This window comes from Solanum lycopersicum, chromosome 5, assembly GCF_036512215.1.
Source record: "Solanum lycopersicum chromosome 5, SLM_r2.1".
NCBI classification, from domain to species: domain Eukaryota; kingdom Viridiplantae; phylum Streptophyta; class Magnoliopsida; order Solanales; family Solanaceae; genus Solanum; species Solanum lycopersicum.
The window spans coordinates 64,917,136-64,933,431 of record NC_090804.1 but is presented as its reverse complement, the minus strand read 5'-3'; the positions used below and the strand labels follow the sequence as shown (position 1 = coordinate 64,933,431).

Sequence of the window (16,296 nt, the reverse complement as noted above, 5' to 3'; positions counted from 1 at the left end):
TTAAATTACCACAACTTGCACTATATCTGAATTGACACATACATTTATATCAACTTGATTCCAATTTTAATTATGAAAACAAGCTTAGGACACATGCAAGGAAAAAAATGCAACTCAACTTGACTTCAATAGGACTTCATCTAAATTTTTTTGGAGACTTTGCTTAATTTCTATAATCAAAACTGAATAATAACAATTATGTGCCTTATCACATATAAATTGTTACTAGCAAAACAATCCTAACTTCAAAGCTATAGGGTAAAATTGTCTTTGTATCACGAGTTTAAATCGTGAAAGCAGTCATTAAAGCTAGATTGTCTAAATCACACTGATCAGTGAAGAACCACTTGACTTCTACACAATTTTACTTCTTTATATTTTAACACTTCTTAATCGAAATTATGACTCCGTCATTAATCATACCCCTTGAGGTGCGGTGCTTTGGTGAACTCTAAAAAAACAGGATACTTTGTGAACCGAATTACCCTACTGATTAGTTTTTTCTGAAGGATTTGATGAATTTTTAAAGTTTATAAAATATGAACTAGTAGATCTTAATCTTCCTCATAAAAATAGATAAATTAGATTATACTCTAGTAATCCATAGCTGAGATCTGTTTTACTTGATCAAAGTCAATTTAAGTGGTCCAATTGATACTCCATTTGAGAGATATCATTGAATGTTAAGAACTTAATAGCTTTAGGAATAACCCTTAGCTTTTATGGATATTCTTTTACTTATATTTTCAAACTCACCTAAATAAAATCAAAACATTGATCAGACGAAAAGAACAATTATAATTACTATATTTCACTTTTTCTCATTTCGTTGATAAATGAAGTAACGAAACATAGGGAATAAGGAACATTTCGTTTATCAATTCATTCCCATAAAAGCACTTTTTATTCCCCATATATAACAGTCAAAACTTTAATGATGTTTAATTAGTGAACATGATCTCATTATTACAATTAAAATAATAGGTTGAACATGATGAAAATGCCAATTATATAAATGTATTATTGACTATGAGAACAAGAGAGAGAAAAATTTGGAGTCAAATAGTGCCACTTGAAAATGGTACAAGGGCAAGTTTGACAATTAGGAAGCCTAGTTAAGACTTAAGAATTGTTCTGTTAAACGTCACTTTATAAATTTATTGGGTCACTTATTAGGGGCCAAATGGTAACGCTTGACTTGGTCACCATTTTTGTGACCTTTTCTATTATACATAATAATAATGTGTGTTTGAAAACATGTCCTAAATTATTAATTTCGTTATTAAATTATTTATAGTCTTAAAAATATTATTTTTCTTAACTATCTCAAACTCTTGTAAAGTATGAAACTCTTAATAAAAAGTTGAGACAAGTATTAAAATTAAACACTCCTAAACATGGCGAAAACTTAAAAGGTGAATTTCAAACTCACTTTACATGATTGATGGTGTGTCTTTAAGGCTATCAATTGTTGAGGAATACTCCCTCCATCCACTTTTATTTGTTATGTTGCGCTTTTCAAAAATCAATTTGATTAATTTTCAAAGTTAAATTAGATTACATTTACTCAATATATTAAACAAGAAATTTAGATATTCAAAAAGAATACGAAAAGTACTATAAATTGCAATTTTTTGCATATCAATACGGTGAAAAAATACATCTTAAAATGTTAGTCAAAGTTCTTATAGTTTAACTCTAAATTTAGAAACCATGACAAAAAATAGTGAACGAAGAAAGTATAACTGACATAAAATGTAGGGACATTCTCAATAATTCTCTTAAATAAACACTTTTTCGTCTATTTTAGGGTATGTTTGGATTGGATGTGTTTGCAAAGTTGAAAATAAGTTTTAAATGGCTTTTAAAAAAGAAAAAAGAAAATTTTTTTTCTAGTCAGTTTAAACGGACTCCTATTCATAGCGTGTTAAAAATAAATATTTATAATTTAAATCTAGATATATACTTATCATTAAGTATGATTAATTCTTAAAACATTGAATTTAATTATATACTTATATGTGTTATAACAATTTAATCTTCTTATAAATTATGTGTGTCAACTCAAACATGAACAAATAAAAATGAATAACGAAACAAAAAAAAAAGCATAAATAAAATTATTATAGAAAACACGTGTCGATAGATAAACAATTGCCTAGAAGCTGAAAAAACCGGACCGAGTCACCGCGTCTTTGAAAAATAAAATTAAAACAAAAATCGTCGCCTGAGAGATTCGAACTCTCGCGGGGAAACCCCATGTACTTAGCAGGCACACGCCTTAACCACTCGGCCAAAGCGACTTATTGTGTATTATTCAATTTTAAAATTACATAAAGTAATTTTGGTCTATAATACAATACTCCCCAACTTTCCCGTATTCAGGATGTGACGTAGTGATCAATAAGATAGTTTTCGAGGAGGTGAGCTTGAAAGTAGTCATCCTTTGAAAAAAACGTAATCGCTCATTAATTTATCTGAATGAAAGAGCTAAGTGGAAGATATCAGTGATTTTGTGAGTGGTAGATAAACTTTTACATTTAGATCATGTAAATAGAAGGAAAAATGATAATTAAGTTGTCTTTTTTTATATGTTTAAATTTTCATAGAGAAAATTACTCAGACTTTAGATGCTAATGATTTAGAACAAAGTATCTTGTAAAAATTTGTCAATGATATGCACAAATGGGCCCGGATACTACATAATCACAAAAAAAAAGTAATGTCAATTTTCAATATGTAGAAAAAATGGAATCTTATTAATAGGAAAATACTAAAGGGTTGTCTCTTAATTTTGACCATATTCAAAATATAATTAATAAATGGGGAAGTCTTGGGAAAAGTTCAAGGCCATGAACTCATGAAGGAGAGGGTTCTCCACCAATTAGCTAAATTATTACTCCTTTTTTATAAAAAAATATTTTAAGTTCGAGCTTTCTAGGGATATGATTTTTTTTTTTAGGAATTTTAAGGATTTTTTGAGTGGGGCCTAATGCAACACAAATTCAAATTAGTTAAACAGGCATCGAACACGAGATGAAATACTAAAAATTAATTAGATAGATAGGTAGGTGATGATCAATATCTAGTCTTTGTTTTGCTTTTGGTTAATTGTTCTAAGAATATAAAATGTGTGATGGCATCTAAGAAAGTTGAATTCTTAATTATTATAACCAAAAATGCCTCACCCCAACTTGGCAATATTTAACAAATTTGTATTTCCTTTAGTTTTTTTAAGGCATAGATATACACCTTTTGCTTCTGGAGTATAGTTCTTCCTCCTTTTTAAAGTTTAAACACATGAACTCAATTGTATACTTTCTTTTTTATTAAACAAATCTTGTGATCATAATATAAGTTTGATATTGATGTCTACCTTAATTATATTCTCGGTATGGCTTTCACTTTATTTCGCATTCTTTATTTTTTCTCGAGCCTTGGTGATATCTGTCGTAGTATTAATTTTATTCTTGTAGTTTCTTGCTTTTGATATTTATCATCTGTTGTTTATTGTGTTTCGATTACACATTATTTTTATTGTTAATGTACTTTTACTGAGTAATACCGCTAAATCCTTTAAGGATATAGATATATAAAGAGTATTAAATTACCACTAAATCCTTTAAAGACATAAATATATAAAGAGTATTAAATTATCGCTAAAAATATATATTTAGCGATAACTGTTAATTAATGAAAAAGAAAGGGAGAGCTATTGTGAAGCCTAGAAATGTAGAAAGGGGAAATTTTTTCTATTGGTGGGGGCATTGCTAGGTGGTTTAGATCAATAGAACATGAGGGGATTGGTGAGTTAGGTGTTTTTGGTTTAGCGGCAAAGAGAAGAGAACTTTGTTTTTCATTTTTGAAAATGTTTTATTTTAAGTCAAGAGTCTATCAAAAATAATATTTTTATTTCTATGAGGTAGGAGTAAGGTTTGTTGGATTTTAAAAAGGTGTCAATGGAAAATGAAGAGTTGCGACTTTTATGAAGAGTTGTGACTTTTATGAAATATTGCGACTTTTATGAAAAGTTGTGACTTTTATGAAAAGTTGCGAATTTTATGAAAAGTTGTGACTTTTATGGAAAGTTGTGACTTTTATGAAAGGTGACGACCTTTCTGAAAGATTGTGACTTTTCCAAAGGTTTGTGACCATTCCGGTAAGGGACAATAAGAATCTTTTCGCACTATCCTTTGTTGTCTATAAATTGAAGGATTTCCTCTTATTTTAAATATACTTTATGGACTTCTTCTTCAACTACTAAATCTTTGTTCTAAGTGTACTTTACTGCTTTTGAGTGGTTCGCTGACACCGGAGTTTTTGGTATCTATACTCTGGTGATTGAGATCATTTTACCCTGGGAGGTCATATTCCAAATCAAACCTCGGATACTAGAGGGGAATAATTTCCTTAAGGGGACACTGTGAATTCAGTGGACTTGATCTTTTTCCTATTAAAAATTTTCAGATTCTGGTACGTGTTTTACAAATTTTAGATTTGTGAATTAATTTCAGTTCTTCTATTCTTCTGTTCTTCACTGGTTCATTAAACATGGTAACTTCGTGTTTCTGCAAAGTTTGTTGGAATCAGTAAGATTCTTTAGACACATATTAACAACAATTCCTCTTTAAGAAAAATATTTCGTATATATTTTTTTAAAAAAATCTGTTTCTGATTCTAGTTTCGCTACTAGTTTTAATTTTCTAGTTGTGAAAATGTTCTTAAACTTTGTTTTCTTACAAAGATGTTCAAAGTTTTGTTCTAAGTATGTTTGGAATACAAGATGAACAACAATCTTAAGGAAATTATTATACTATTACTATTTTTTGTATTCTAATGATTGAGAGAATCTGATCATGGAAGTAGAAGATAAATGCATTACTTCTCCATAATTCGTTACTTTGGTTAGCAAGGTCGAAGTGAGAATGTAACAAAATTTTTTTATGGTATTCTGTTTAAAGATTATCAGGTAACCTTCTTATTAAATTATCTAAGGAGGAAAATAGTTTCTAAGAGTTATCATCTTTGGTTTTAAATTTTTTTTATGCGTATCTTGGGAAAAAGATCTGCAAACCATATGTTGTGGTATGAATTTTACTTCGCAAATATTGTTGCTTTTAAAATTCTTTAGTTTGCAAAAAATGAGAGATGCATATTTTTTATTTGATAAAATAGTATGTCAAAATGTTATAGTTGGAAGACTATTTGATAAGAAAAACATTTCTATGTGATAAAGAATATGTGTTATTCTGTTTGGAGATTTTTTTTTTGTAGTTTTGTACTCTATGAGAAATGTTAATGTGTCTCATTTTGTAGACTAAAAACTTTTGTGGTTTTATACTCTGGATAAATTGGACTATGCAATTGGTTTGAAGAATATAAAAACTTCACATAATAAGTCAATGTTGTACTTTTGATTTTCTATAAACTTCAATGTAATATAGAAATAAATAGTACAATTTCTTTTTGTCCTTATTGTTAGTATTTAAAATACTAAGTGGTATGTCTATTTATGATAGAGAAAAAATACCAGTGAATTACATTTTGTGATTTTGTATTTCTATGGAATGAACTTTGACATTGTGTAAAAATTGCCAAAGAGAATTGCAGCACTATAATTCTTTCGTAGAATAATGTTTCCAACATTAAAATATGTGGAAAAACTATTTTCAAATACTTGAAAAATATTTTTGAGATCACATTTGAAATGTGGGGGTTATTTGCTTATGATTAGACTTGGTGTCTAATTTAACTTTGGAGCAAAAGATATGAAATTTAATGATACTTTTGTATTATGTTATACCCACAAAATTCTTGGAGTATATTTGATATTGTGGTTGTTGAGTTTCTCTATTACTAGTATATAGTGTGACTAGTATGAAACATCCAAATTATATATATACTTGTTCAAAATAATTGTGTTCTTTTATGGAAAAAAATCACTTAAAATATTGTGATTTTTCATGAAAAGATATGTCTATTATAATAAAAGTATTTGCATAGACATGAATATTGGTGAATAGTCATTTGTTATGTTTTTTTGTAAAAATAACAGTTGGACTATATTGTCTTTATTGAACCCAATGAAACTTTGTTCATAGATAGTTCTTTAACAATCAAATTGAAAGTTATGGAAAATGTCCTTCTGAAAAGGATATTTGACAATCTAAACAATGTTTATATCACACAAAATTGTAAGAAATAGGAACAAAATATTAGTGAGAAAAAAGCTACCTCGCGAAGAGATTTTCAAACTCAATGTTTTTATTTGTTCTTACTTGCTTGAGTCAATGTTTGTGACATGAACACTTGGGGCATGTCAATTACAAAACCTTGTAAGAAAAACTGATCAACTTAGAAGTTTTGCTTAACTTTGAGTGCAATAAATAAAAATGTCAAGTTTTTGTGGAATATAAGTATGTTGAGCATTCTTATAAATCTGTTGAAAGGAATTTTAATCCCTTAGAATTGATTTACACTGAAATTTATGATATGAAGTTAACACCATCTCATGGTATATGAAGTTAACACCATCTCATGGTGGGAAAAAGTATTTGTTACTTTTATTGAGAATTGCATTAGAAATGACTATGTCTATTTGCTAAATAGTAAGGATGAAGCAATAGAAATGTCTAGACAATGTAATATCGAAGTTGAAAATCAGTGTGAAAAAATTATATAAGAAGTGATAAGAATGGAGAGTATAAATCTCATTGTGCAGAAATATATTTGGAAAGTGAAATATCAAACTACTGACATATTCACCTCAATCTAATGAAAAATCGAACGTTGAAAGAAATTATGGATGCATAATTTATAAGTTCGATTTTACACAAAACTTGTGTGGAGGAACTATCCTTACTGCAAAAGGGATCAATAAAAACTTTGTCCTTTTAGAAAGAAAGCGATTTTGTTTGATCAGAATATGATTTTTTCTATATGAAAAATGGAAAGAAAGGAAATACAACTTGAAATATTTCAAAAGTGTGGGGGTATCTAGTCAAAGTCCAAGATCCTATTCTTAAAAAAATTAAAATAGGACCTATGACTGTGGACTGTAAAATTAGACTTGAGTAGTCTAGAGAAGGGTCTAAAAGGCCTAGGAAATGAAAAAGATAATGTACATAATAAAGAGATTCAGAGGCTTAGTAAAATGTTAAAGGATATTTACTTCCTTCGAATATGATTTTGTAACATTTTCTGTGTCTTCTGTAGACTCATCCTTTGGAAAGATGGTGTCAATAAACAATATTGAAAATTAATTGATCTTCTTCAAAGAAATAAACCTTTGGGTTCAAAATGAATCTTTAGAAGGAAAAATAATAGTTGATAGGAGATTTTGATCTTGTCGATATATATACTCGTTAGTAATTAGAATTACATCCATTCGGATGCAAAAATTATTACTGTAGTATATGACCTCCAATTTCATCAAATGAATGTGTAAAGAACTTTCTTAAATGTAGAATTGGAGGAAGAAATTACATGGAACAACCCGAGGGTTTTGTGGTACCTGGTAAATAAAAGAAAGTATGTGAACTTGTTAAGTCACATTATGGAAGCACCAAAACAATGACATAATTCAATCAAACCATGTTGGCAAATGGATTGAAGAATGATGGAAGTGATAAATGTGTTCACATTAAAATCATAAGGTCACTGTTTGTTTGTATATTGGTGATATGTTGATCATCAATAGAGACATTAATGACATAAATGCTACTAAACGTATGCTATAAAGCAAGTGGAATGAAAATTATTAGAGTTGCTAATGCGATCTTAGATATAAGAATTCGTAGAACTCCATAATGTTTAGCATTTTCACGGTCTCATTGCATTGAAAAGGTACTTAACTAGTTCAAATATTTGAATGTCAATATTGTCAAGTGTCCAATAAATGTGAGCTTTGCATTTCAAAAGAGTGAAAACAAAAGTGACTCACAATTGGATTGTGCAAGATTTTTGGGAAGCATGATGTATATCATATAGTGTGTGCGACCAGATATAGCATTTGCTATTTTAAACTGAGTCCGTTCAGAAGTGATCCCAAATAAATTCATAAGATGACAATAAATAGAGTTTTGGAGTATTTAAAATAATACTTAAAACTATGTCTTGCATTATAACAATATCCAACAATATTGAAAGATATAGTGATGCAAATTGAATCATCGGAAGAATGAAGTAAAATTCACGAGTGGATATGTATTTACTATTGTTAGAGGAGCAGTCTCTTAGAAATATTTCAAAAGAGACATGTATCGCTAGCTCTACAATGATCTTTAAGCTAGGTGCTCTAGATAAGGTCGGTGAATAAGTTAAAAGACTCCAGAATTTCTTGATAGATATTCTATTTTGGCCCAAACCATTGGCATTAGTATGCATACACTTTCACAGTCAAGATGCAATAGGTAGGGCATGGAGCATGACGTATAACGGAAAGTCTCGTCATATACGACATAGACATGATACTGTTAGAGAACTACTCTCTAGTGGAATTATCAAAATTGACTATGTAAAGTCAAAGGATAATGTGTCGGATCCACTTACAAAAAGGCCTAACTAGAGAGAAAGTTAAAAGATCATCTAAGGGAATGAATTTACGGCTTAGGACAAGTCATAATGGCGGTAACTCTATCTAGCAGACTGGAGATTCCAAGAGCTAGATTCAAGGAGAAAAACAAAGTTGTGAATGACGGTTCGGCATTGTCAATAAACTCAATCCATTCTCATGATGAAGACAATGCTCAGGGACAAGGATGCAACATTAAGGCTTGTTAATGAGTTAATAAAGCTTAATGGTTTTAATGATTTGCTAAGTTTGGCAGAGTTGACCAAATAGTGTATCTACGCGATAACACGGTTAGAAATCACCTGTGTGAGTGTGAAGTGTAAGCCGCTTTAAAGAAGATGATTGTCAAAAGCCCATCTCTCTATACACTTATGAAACCAGGAGGTGTTTATGGCTAAAACGAACACAACCGTAAGAACCATAAATGGTAAAGGGTTAATTATGTGACATATGGTTGTCTAGGTATACACCAAAGTTCGACGGTTCAAAGATATCACATCTACCGATTGACCAAGTATATCCGACATATGTTCACTACGGAAAGTCCAAGGGGAAACCTACTTATCCAGATGCAATTAATTCTTGCTTGTAAAGTACACATACTTGTCCGTTTCTTTGTCTTCGAGTCATTCCCCATTCATGCGGGGGATTGTTGGATTTTAAAAAGGTGTGAATGGAAAATGAAGAGTTGCGACTTTTATGAAGAGTTGTGACTTTTATGAAATGTTGCGACTTTTATGAAAAGTTGTGACTTTTATGAAAAGTTGTGACTTTTATTTAAAGTTGTGACTTTTATGAAAGGTGACGACCTTTCTGAAAGATTGTGACTTTTCCAAAGGTTTGTGACCATTCCGGTAAGGCACAATAAGAACCTTTTCGCACTATCCTTTGTTGTCTATAAATTGAGGGATTTCCTCTTATTTTAAATATACTTTATGGACTTCTTCTTCAACTACTAAATCTTTGTTCTAAGTGTACTTTACTGCCTTTGAGTGGTTCGCTGACACCGGAGTTTTTGGTATCTATACTCTGGTGATTGAGATCATTTTACCCTGGGAGGTCATATTCCAAATCAAACCTCGGATACTAGAGGGGAATAATTTCCTTAAGGGGACACTGTGAATTCAGTGGACTTGATCTTTTTTCTATTAAAAATTTTCAGATTCCGGTACGTGTTTTACAAATTCTAGATTTGTGAATTAATTTCAGTTCTTCTATTCTTCTGTTCTTCACTGGTTCATTAAACTTGGTAACTTCGTGTTTCTGCAAAGTTTGTTTGAATCAGTAAGATTCTTTAGACACATATTAACAACAATTCCTCTTTAAGAAAAATATTTCGTATATATTTTTTTAAAAAAATCTGTTTCTGATTCTAGTTTCGCTACTAGTTTTAATTTTCTAGTTGTGAAAATGTTCTTAAACTTTGTTTTCTTACAAAGATGTTCAAAGTTTTGTTCTAAGTATGTTTGGAATACAAGATGAACAACAAGGTTTACGTACACTATTCTTCTTAGACCCCCTAGTGAGACTGGTTTACTATTTTATTTTGTTTTTTTTTTCATTTAGTCCTCTGAAGAACAGTCTGTTATTTCTTTTTCGCCATACTTTTGATTTACTTGTCATGAGCTGAGGGTGTATCAGAAACAATCTTTCTGCCTCCAAAAGTACGGTGAAGGTCTACGTAAGTACTATCCTCCACAGACCACACTTGGAGAATTACACTTGATATATTGATGTTACTTCAAAAGAGTATTACCGCTACATACTAGTTGAGTAGCTGCGATTTTGTTGTTATGCTAATAACAAACACAATTTATCCTCATAACTCATCTAAGCAAATTATAAGCTGATAATTTCTATGCATAAAACACATAATGATTTATCATCAACATCGGTTGTGGTGCATTGATGAGAGTGTTTCATCCTTAAATAAAAGTTTCGGATTTGAGTCTCAGATATAAAGAAAATTTTTTTAGGAGCGCCACACTTGAATGGGCCGTGCTATGCATAATTTGAATTTAGTTGGAGCTTGATGAAATTCATACAATTTTGCTAAATTTTCTTAATACTTTTTTTTGCTTCGTTCCAAACACATCCTTTATGTTCAATATATGTATAAATATATATAACAAATGTATAATATCTGTATCAATTAGGAAAAAAATAATGGGTTGGACAAACTTTTTATATGAAATTCTTTTTTATATTATGATACATTCTATTTAGACATTATATTCATCAAAATAATATAGTATAATACAACATATTATAATATATTACGAAATAATGCATAACAAACCATCGAGAGTGTTACATTTGAATCTTTTTCCAAGACAATTCTCTTCTTTTTTTTTTTTTAAATTTATTTTACTTATTACTTTGTTTTATTTATGACCAATGTTTGTCACATTGAGAGAGAGAGAGAGAAGGGCCCTACACTCAATTTTTGGGGCGAAATGAGCTCTCAACCTTAAACTTATAATTAATTATATATATCATATTCTCATTGAAGTTACCAACAAGAAATCTTGAGTTTATTTTGTTCAATTTTTGAGTTTTTTTTTTCTCCTAACTTGAAATCATTCCTCTTCATAAGATATTGTTGTTTATTGTGGAAAAAGAGGAAGGATCAAGATGAAATTTTGAGTTTTTTTTTTGTTTTAATTTTTTTTTTTCAATTTGAAACTTTTCCTCTTCTTAAGATATTTAGATGAAAGATCAAGAATTGACAAGATGAAATTTTGAGTTTTAGTTATTTATATATATATATATATATATATATATATATATATATATATTTTTTTTTTTTTAAAAAAAAAATCTCTTCCTCTTGATAATATATAGTGGAAAAGAGGAAGTATCAAGATGTTACAAAGAGCAGCAAGTAATGCATATTCATGGTGGGCAGCTAGCCACATTAGGACCAAACAATCCAAATGGCTTGAACAAAGCCTTCAAGGTACAAAATATTTACATGAAAAAGTTTTTTTTATCAATATTAAGGAAAAGGAATTATTATTTTTTTTTTTAAAAAAAGAAGATATTTGATGTTAAATATATTCTATAACATGTGTCTGTTAAGATTCATATAGCCGCTCCCAAATTAATTATAATTAAAGTGGTAGTTGCTATTATTATCTAAGTTATGGCGTTCTGTGACTAATACAAAGAGTGCAACACAATACAAAATATGGTTCAGACCAGAGTCACTTGATACTTATACAAGTCAAGATTCATAAAGCTGACCTTAACTTGTTTGTTATTAAAATGGTAGTTGTTTTTGTCTAAGTTATAGCATTTTGTGATGAATACAAAGGTGCAACACAATACAATATAGGGTTCAGAGTCGAGTCATATGTTTGGTGAGAGATAACAAGTAGTTAATAGAATAGTTTATATGCGCACGAGCTGACTCGAACGACAACGTAACACAAAGGTCAAAATAGTCACATATTTGAAATTATGTTTACAACACTTCCTCAATGATGATTAGATTGTACATTGTTATGCTTATATAGATATGCAAGAGAAGGTGGAGAGTGTGGTTAAGCTGATTGAAGAGGATGGAGATTCATTTGCTAAAAGAGCAGAAATGTACTACAAGAAAAGGCCAGAGCTGATAAACTTTGTGGAAGAATCATATCGTGCTTATCGATCTTTAGCTGAACGATATGATCATTTATCGAAGGAATTGCAGGCTGCTAACAACACCATCGCTGCTGTTTTCCCCGAACAAATTCAACTAGCAATGGAAGAGGAGGACGAATATGGCGCCCCTAAAACTCCAAAGATCACTCCACAAATTCCCACATCAAGCGGATCAAACGTTCCAAAGGTTCCAAAAGCTCCAATCAAACAGTTGAAAGGACTTATAACATCAGCTTCAAAGAAGTTGCAAGGCAAGAAGACATCTAAACAGATAGATAAAAGCAAAAAAGTTCCAAAATCGGGGCTGCGAAAGAACGAAGCACTTGATGAAATCGATAAGCTTCAAAAGGATATCTTAGCTTTGCAGACTGTGAAAGAGTTTGTGAAGAGTTCTTATGAATCTGGTCTTTCAAAGTACAAGGGAATTGAAAACCAAATCATTGAAAAACAACAAAAGATAGGTAAACTAGAGGATGAATTTGGCGAGGGACGTGTCATTGATGATAATGATGCGCGTACATTGATGGCTGAAGCAGCACTAAAAACATGTCAAGAAACCTTAGCTCAGCTCCAGGAGAAACAAGAAAGATCAACAAGAGACGCGATTAAAGAATTCGAGAAAATTGAAGATGTTAGTAAGAAACTAAAGTCTTTCAAGCATAAGCACCTTGGTGATCAAATTGATGAAACAAAGAAAGATAATGCAGATAAAGTAGCAGCTAAATCTCAGAGCTTAAGTCAAGAACTAAGCAAAGAGATTGAGTCATTGCAGGATAAGATTAAGGAGCAATTTGATACGAGCTCGATGTCATCATTAACGGTGACAGAACTAGCAGAGAAAATCGATGAGCTCGTGAGTGAAATAGTTAGCCTGGAGACAGCAGTTTCAGCTCAAACTGTTCTTATCGATAGAGTAAGATCAGAAGGCGATGACCTCCAATCACAAATTCATGATTTGGAAGACGATAAGGAACCGTTGACAGACGATGACAGTAAACAGAATCTCAAAATCAGTGTGATGGATATGGAGGACAAGTTGCATAGTGTCCAAAACCTTAACAAAGATGTCGAATATCAAAACAGTAGCTTCCAGACTTACTTTACCACAGCTCGTACGAGTCTCAACTGTTTAGCTGAGAAATTGAGTAGTCTGAAACCGGATGAGGAGGTCCAAGACGAAGAGGAATCATCCGTTGTTATAGTCAAGTCTCAAGAAGAGCCAAGAAAACAACAAGTTCGTCAGAATGCAAGTGAACTTATCTCGAAAACAGAACATCAACAAGTTAGAAAAGAAGAATCTTCACTCAAAGTTGTTAGTGATAAAGAAGGGGAAGTTATCGAAACCACAAAAAGTCATTCCAATTCCAAACATTTGGATCCAACACAAGTTGAAAATGAGGAACTATCACACGAAGATGAGGAGAAAGGCGACGAGCCTAACTGGCAGGAGTTGTCAAGTCGGTCAGAGGATAGGGAAAAGACTCTCGTAGAAGAATATACGACAGTTCTAAGGAATTATAAGGATGTCAAGAAGAAGCTGAGTGAGAAGGAGAAGAAAGATAGGGACACCGAATTCGAGGTCACATTGCAAATGAGAGAGCTTAAAACTGCAATTGCAAAGAGAGACGAAGAGATCAACAGTCTACGAGGGAAACTAAACGCTCTTCAAGGAGATAATGTTACTGAAAGCAAAGCGCTAGAGCCATCAGAGAAACAAGCAGCATCCGATCCTTCAGATGATCAAAGCTTACAAAAATCCGAGGACATGGCTGAGACAGAGGACAATGATAACCATAAGGATCAAGACAATACTATGATCGATGACCATACATCTCGTTCACCCTTTGAGGAGAAGTTCCGGCTGGAAATTGATGCAATACTAGACGAAAACTTAGAGTTCTGGTTAAGATTCAGCTCAACATTTCATCAAATCCAAAAATTCAAGACAACAGTCCAAGATTTACAGAGTGAAATATTGAAAGTAAGAGAGAAAGAAGTCGAAGAAGGAAACAATACTAATACAGACATGAAATCAGAAATCAGGCCTATATATAAACACATGAGGGAAATCCAAAACGAGTTAGCAGTATGGTTAAAACAAACGGTCCCTTTGAAAGACGAAATGAAACGTAGGTCTTCTACATTATGCAGACTTCAAGAGGAGATCACAAAAGCTTTAAAAGACGGAGTTGAAGAAGACGAGATAAGATTCAGTAGTCATCAAGCTGCAAAATTTCAAGGTGAAGTGTTAAACATGAAACAAGAAAACACAAAGGTTAAAAAGGAACTTGAAGCCGGTGTTGATCATATAAATGCACTTCAATTAGACGTCGAAAAGACAGTAACAAAGTTAGAGAAAGAGTATGGACTTGCTGGTGGAAATCAACAACAAGTTAATAACTCAGCTGGAGGAGCCATTCCATTGAGATCATTCATATTTGGAACTAAACCGAAGAAGCAAAGGCGTTCCGTCTTTTCCTCCTTCCAAAACAATAGAAAAACACTCTGGGCTGGTGCACCATTGTAGAATCTTGTTTTTTGATTTCGAATTCAGATAAACAATTTCACCTTTTGTCATGTAACCCAATGTAGCAGAAATCATAGACACATAAATTTCGTAAACAATAAAACAGTAAACATTTTTGACATAACATTTCTATCTTCGTGTTTTATATAACAAAGGTTGATCATCATCCTAAATAATCCCTTAAAGTTGTCCATATAATTCAGTTAGACACCTGAACTAGGACTTATACCTATTGAAGGCCTAAATTGTTCAAGACATGTGCCTATTAAACACAAAATGCTGATTTGGCAAAATAAGTGTACCTCACTTATTCAAATAACATTTTAGTTTTATTTATTTTTAAAAAATTGTACTTTTTTTTGTTTTATCAAACACCTGACATTAAGATTACTAAAAAAAATTGTTTAAAATTAATTTTTTGATAAAGAAAAGAAATTGACTCCACTTCCTGCCATACTCTTCTTCGCCTAAACTTTCTGCATTTCTTTAAAGAAATTGACTCCACTTCCGGTCATAGTCTTCTTCGCCCAAACTTTTGACATTTCTTTTCCTTTATTATTTCATTTCTTTTCATATATATATATATACTAATTGATTAAAAAAGTTATTTAGCCTCCGTCCATCTCTATTTTTGCACTCTAAACAGACATTATCAGTCAAATTAAAATGTAAACTAATAAGTTTATTGTGGAAAAAATGATATCATAAATTCCATAGAATTAATTTGAATATTTTCGATTTCTCTTCGCCGATAATTTCAAAAAGATTCATGTCGATTTATTTTTCACAAGCATTTCAAAAATTACTTTGCTATGCACACAAATTGTAGGAGTAATAAGAAGAAGAAAAAAAAAGATGATCCGCCGGAAGAATTGAGAGCGGTGAGTGGCAAGAAGAAGAATGACAAAGGTTTCAGTAGGTGGGATTAGATTAATTAGGGCTGGAAATTATTTTTATCTTTCAAAATTAAAAATTCATTTCTTAAGGTTAGATTGAGTTATTGACCACGTGTCACAATGTTATTGGTAACTTTATCAAAGTACAACATGTGAGTTACACGCATAATGTTTTTTATGTTAACTATCATTTTGTGTTCAATAGACACACATTTATTAATATTAAAGTGTCTAATAGGTATTAAGTCTGGTTGAGGTGTCTAAATGAATAATGAGGACAACTTTAATGGGCCGCAGATGACTTTGACCTAAATAATAACTCAAATTATGGACTACTTGTTCATATGCATTGTTTGCAGCTCTATTTTTTTTCCCTTCCATCAACAAAAACGTCAATCTCTCCCATTGATCAACAAATTTTATCTTCAAAATCGTTCTTTTGACGTAACTGGTAAAGTTTTGTGATTGGATTGACCTCGAGTGTTTTTCTGGAGTAATTAGAGGTTGTAACAAAATTTTCACCACCTATCATCAAAACAAAAATAGTATTATTTCATTATTAATTAGAGATCGCGAAGAATAAAGAAAAAAAATTATATTTCATTCGTTTCACAAAGAATAACATGGTTTGATTTGGCACGAAACTTAAGCGT

General features: G+C 31.2%; 1 protein-coding gene and 1 non-coding gene across 2 annotated transcripts; one reads left to right on the top strand and one right to left on the bottom strand.

Moving 5' to 3' along the window:
• Positions 1-2,221: 2,221 nt before the first annotated feature.
• TRNAS-GCU (transfer RNA serine (anticodon GCU)) lies at positions 2,222-2,303 on the bottom strand. Its single transcript has one exon. It is a non-coding gene; the product is annotated as a tRNA-Ser (tRNA).
• A 9,081-nt stretch (positions 2,304-11,384) lies between these two features.
• LOC101258957 (kinase-interacting protein 1-like) lies at positions 11,385-14,871 on the top strand. The gene is made up of 2 exons (XM_019213824.2): positions 11,385-11,531; positions 12,091-14,871. The coding sequence occupies exons 1-2, from the start codon at positions 11,438-11,440 to the stop codon at positions 14,745-14,747; spliced, it is 2,751 nt and encodes a 916-aa protein (XP_019069369.1). The 5' UTR covers positions 11,385-11,437; the 3' UTR covers positions 14,748-14,871.
• The last annotated feature ends 1,425 nt before the right edge of the window (positions 14,872-16,296 follow it).

Bases quoted from the DNA above. Each gene is read 5' to 3' on its own strand.
- LOC101258957 (XM_019213824.2), top strand. From the start codon at position 11,438: ATGTTACAAAGAGCAGCAAGTAATGCATATTCATGGTGGGCAGCTAGC. The intron at 11,532-12,090 runs GTACAAAATATT...ATGCTTATATAG, and splicing joins GCTTGAACAAAGCCTTCAAG to ATATGCAAGAGAAGGTGGAG.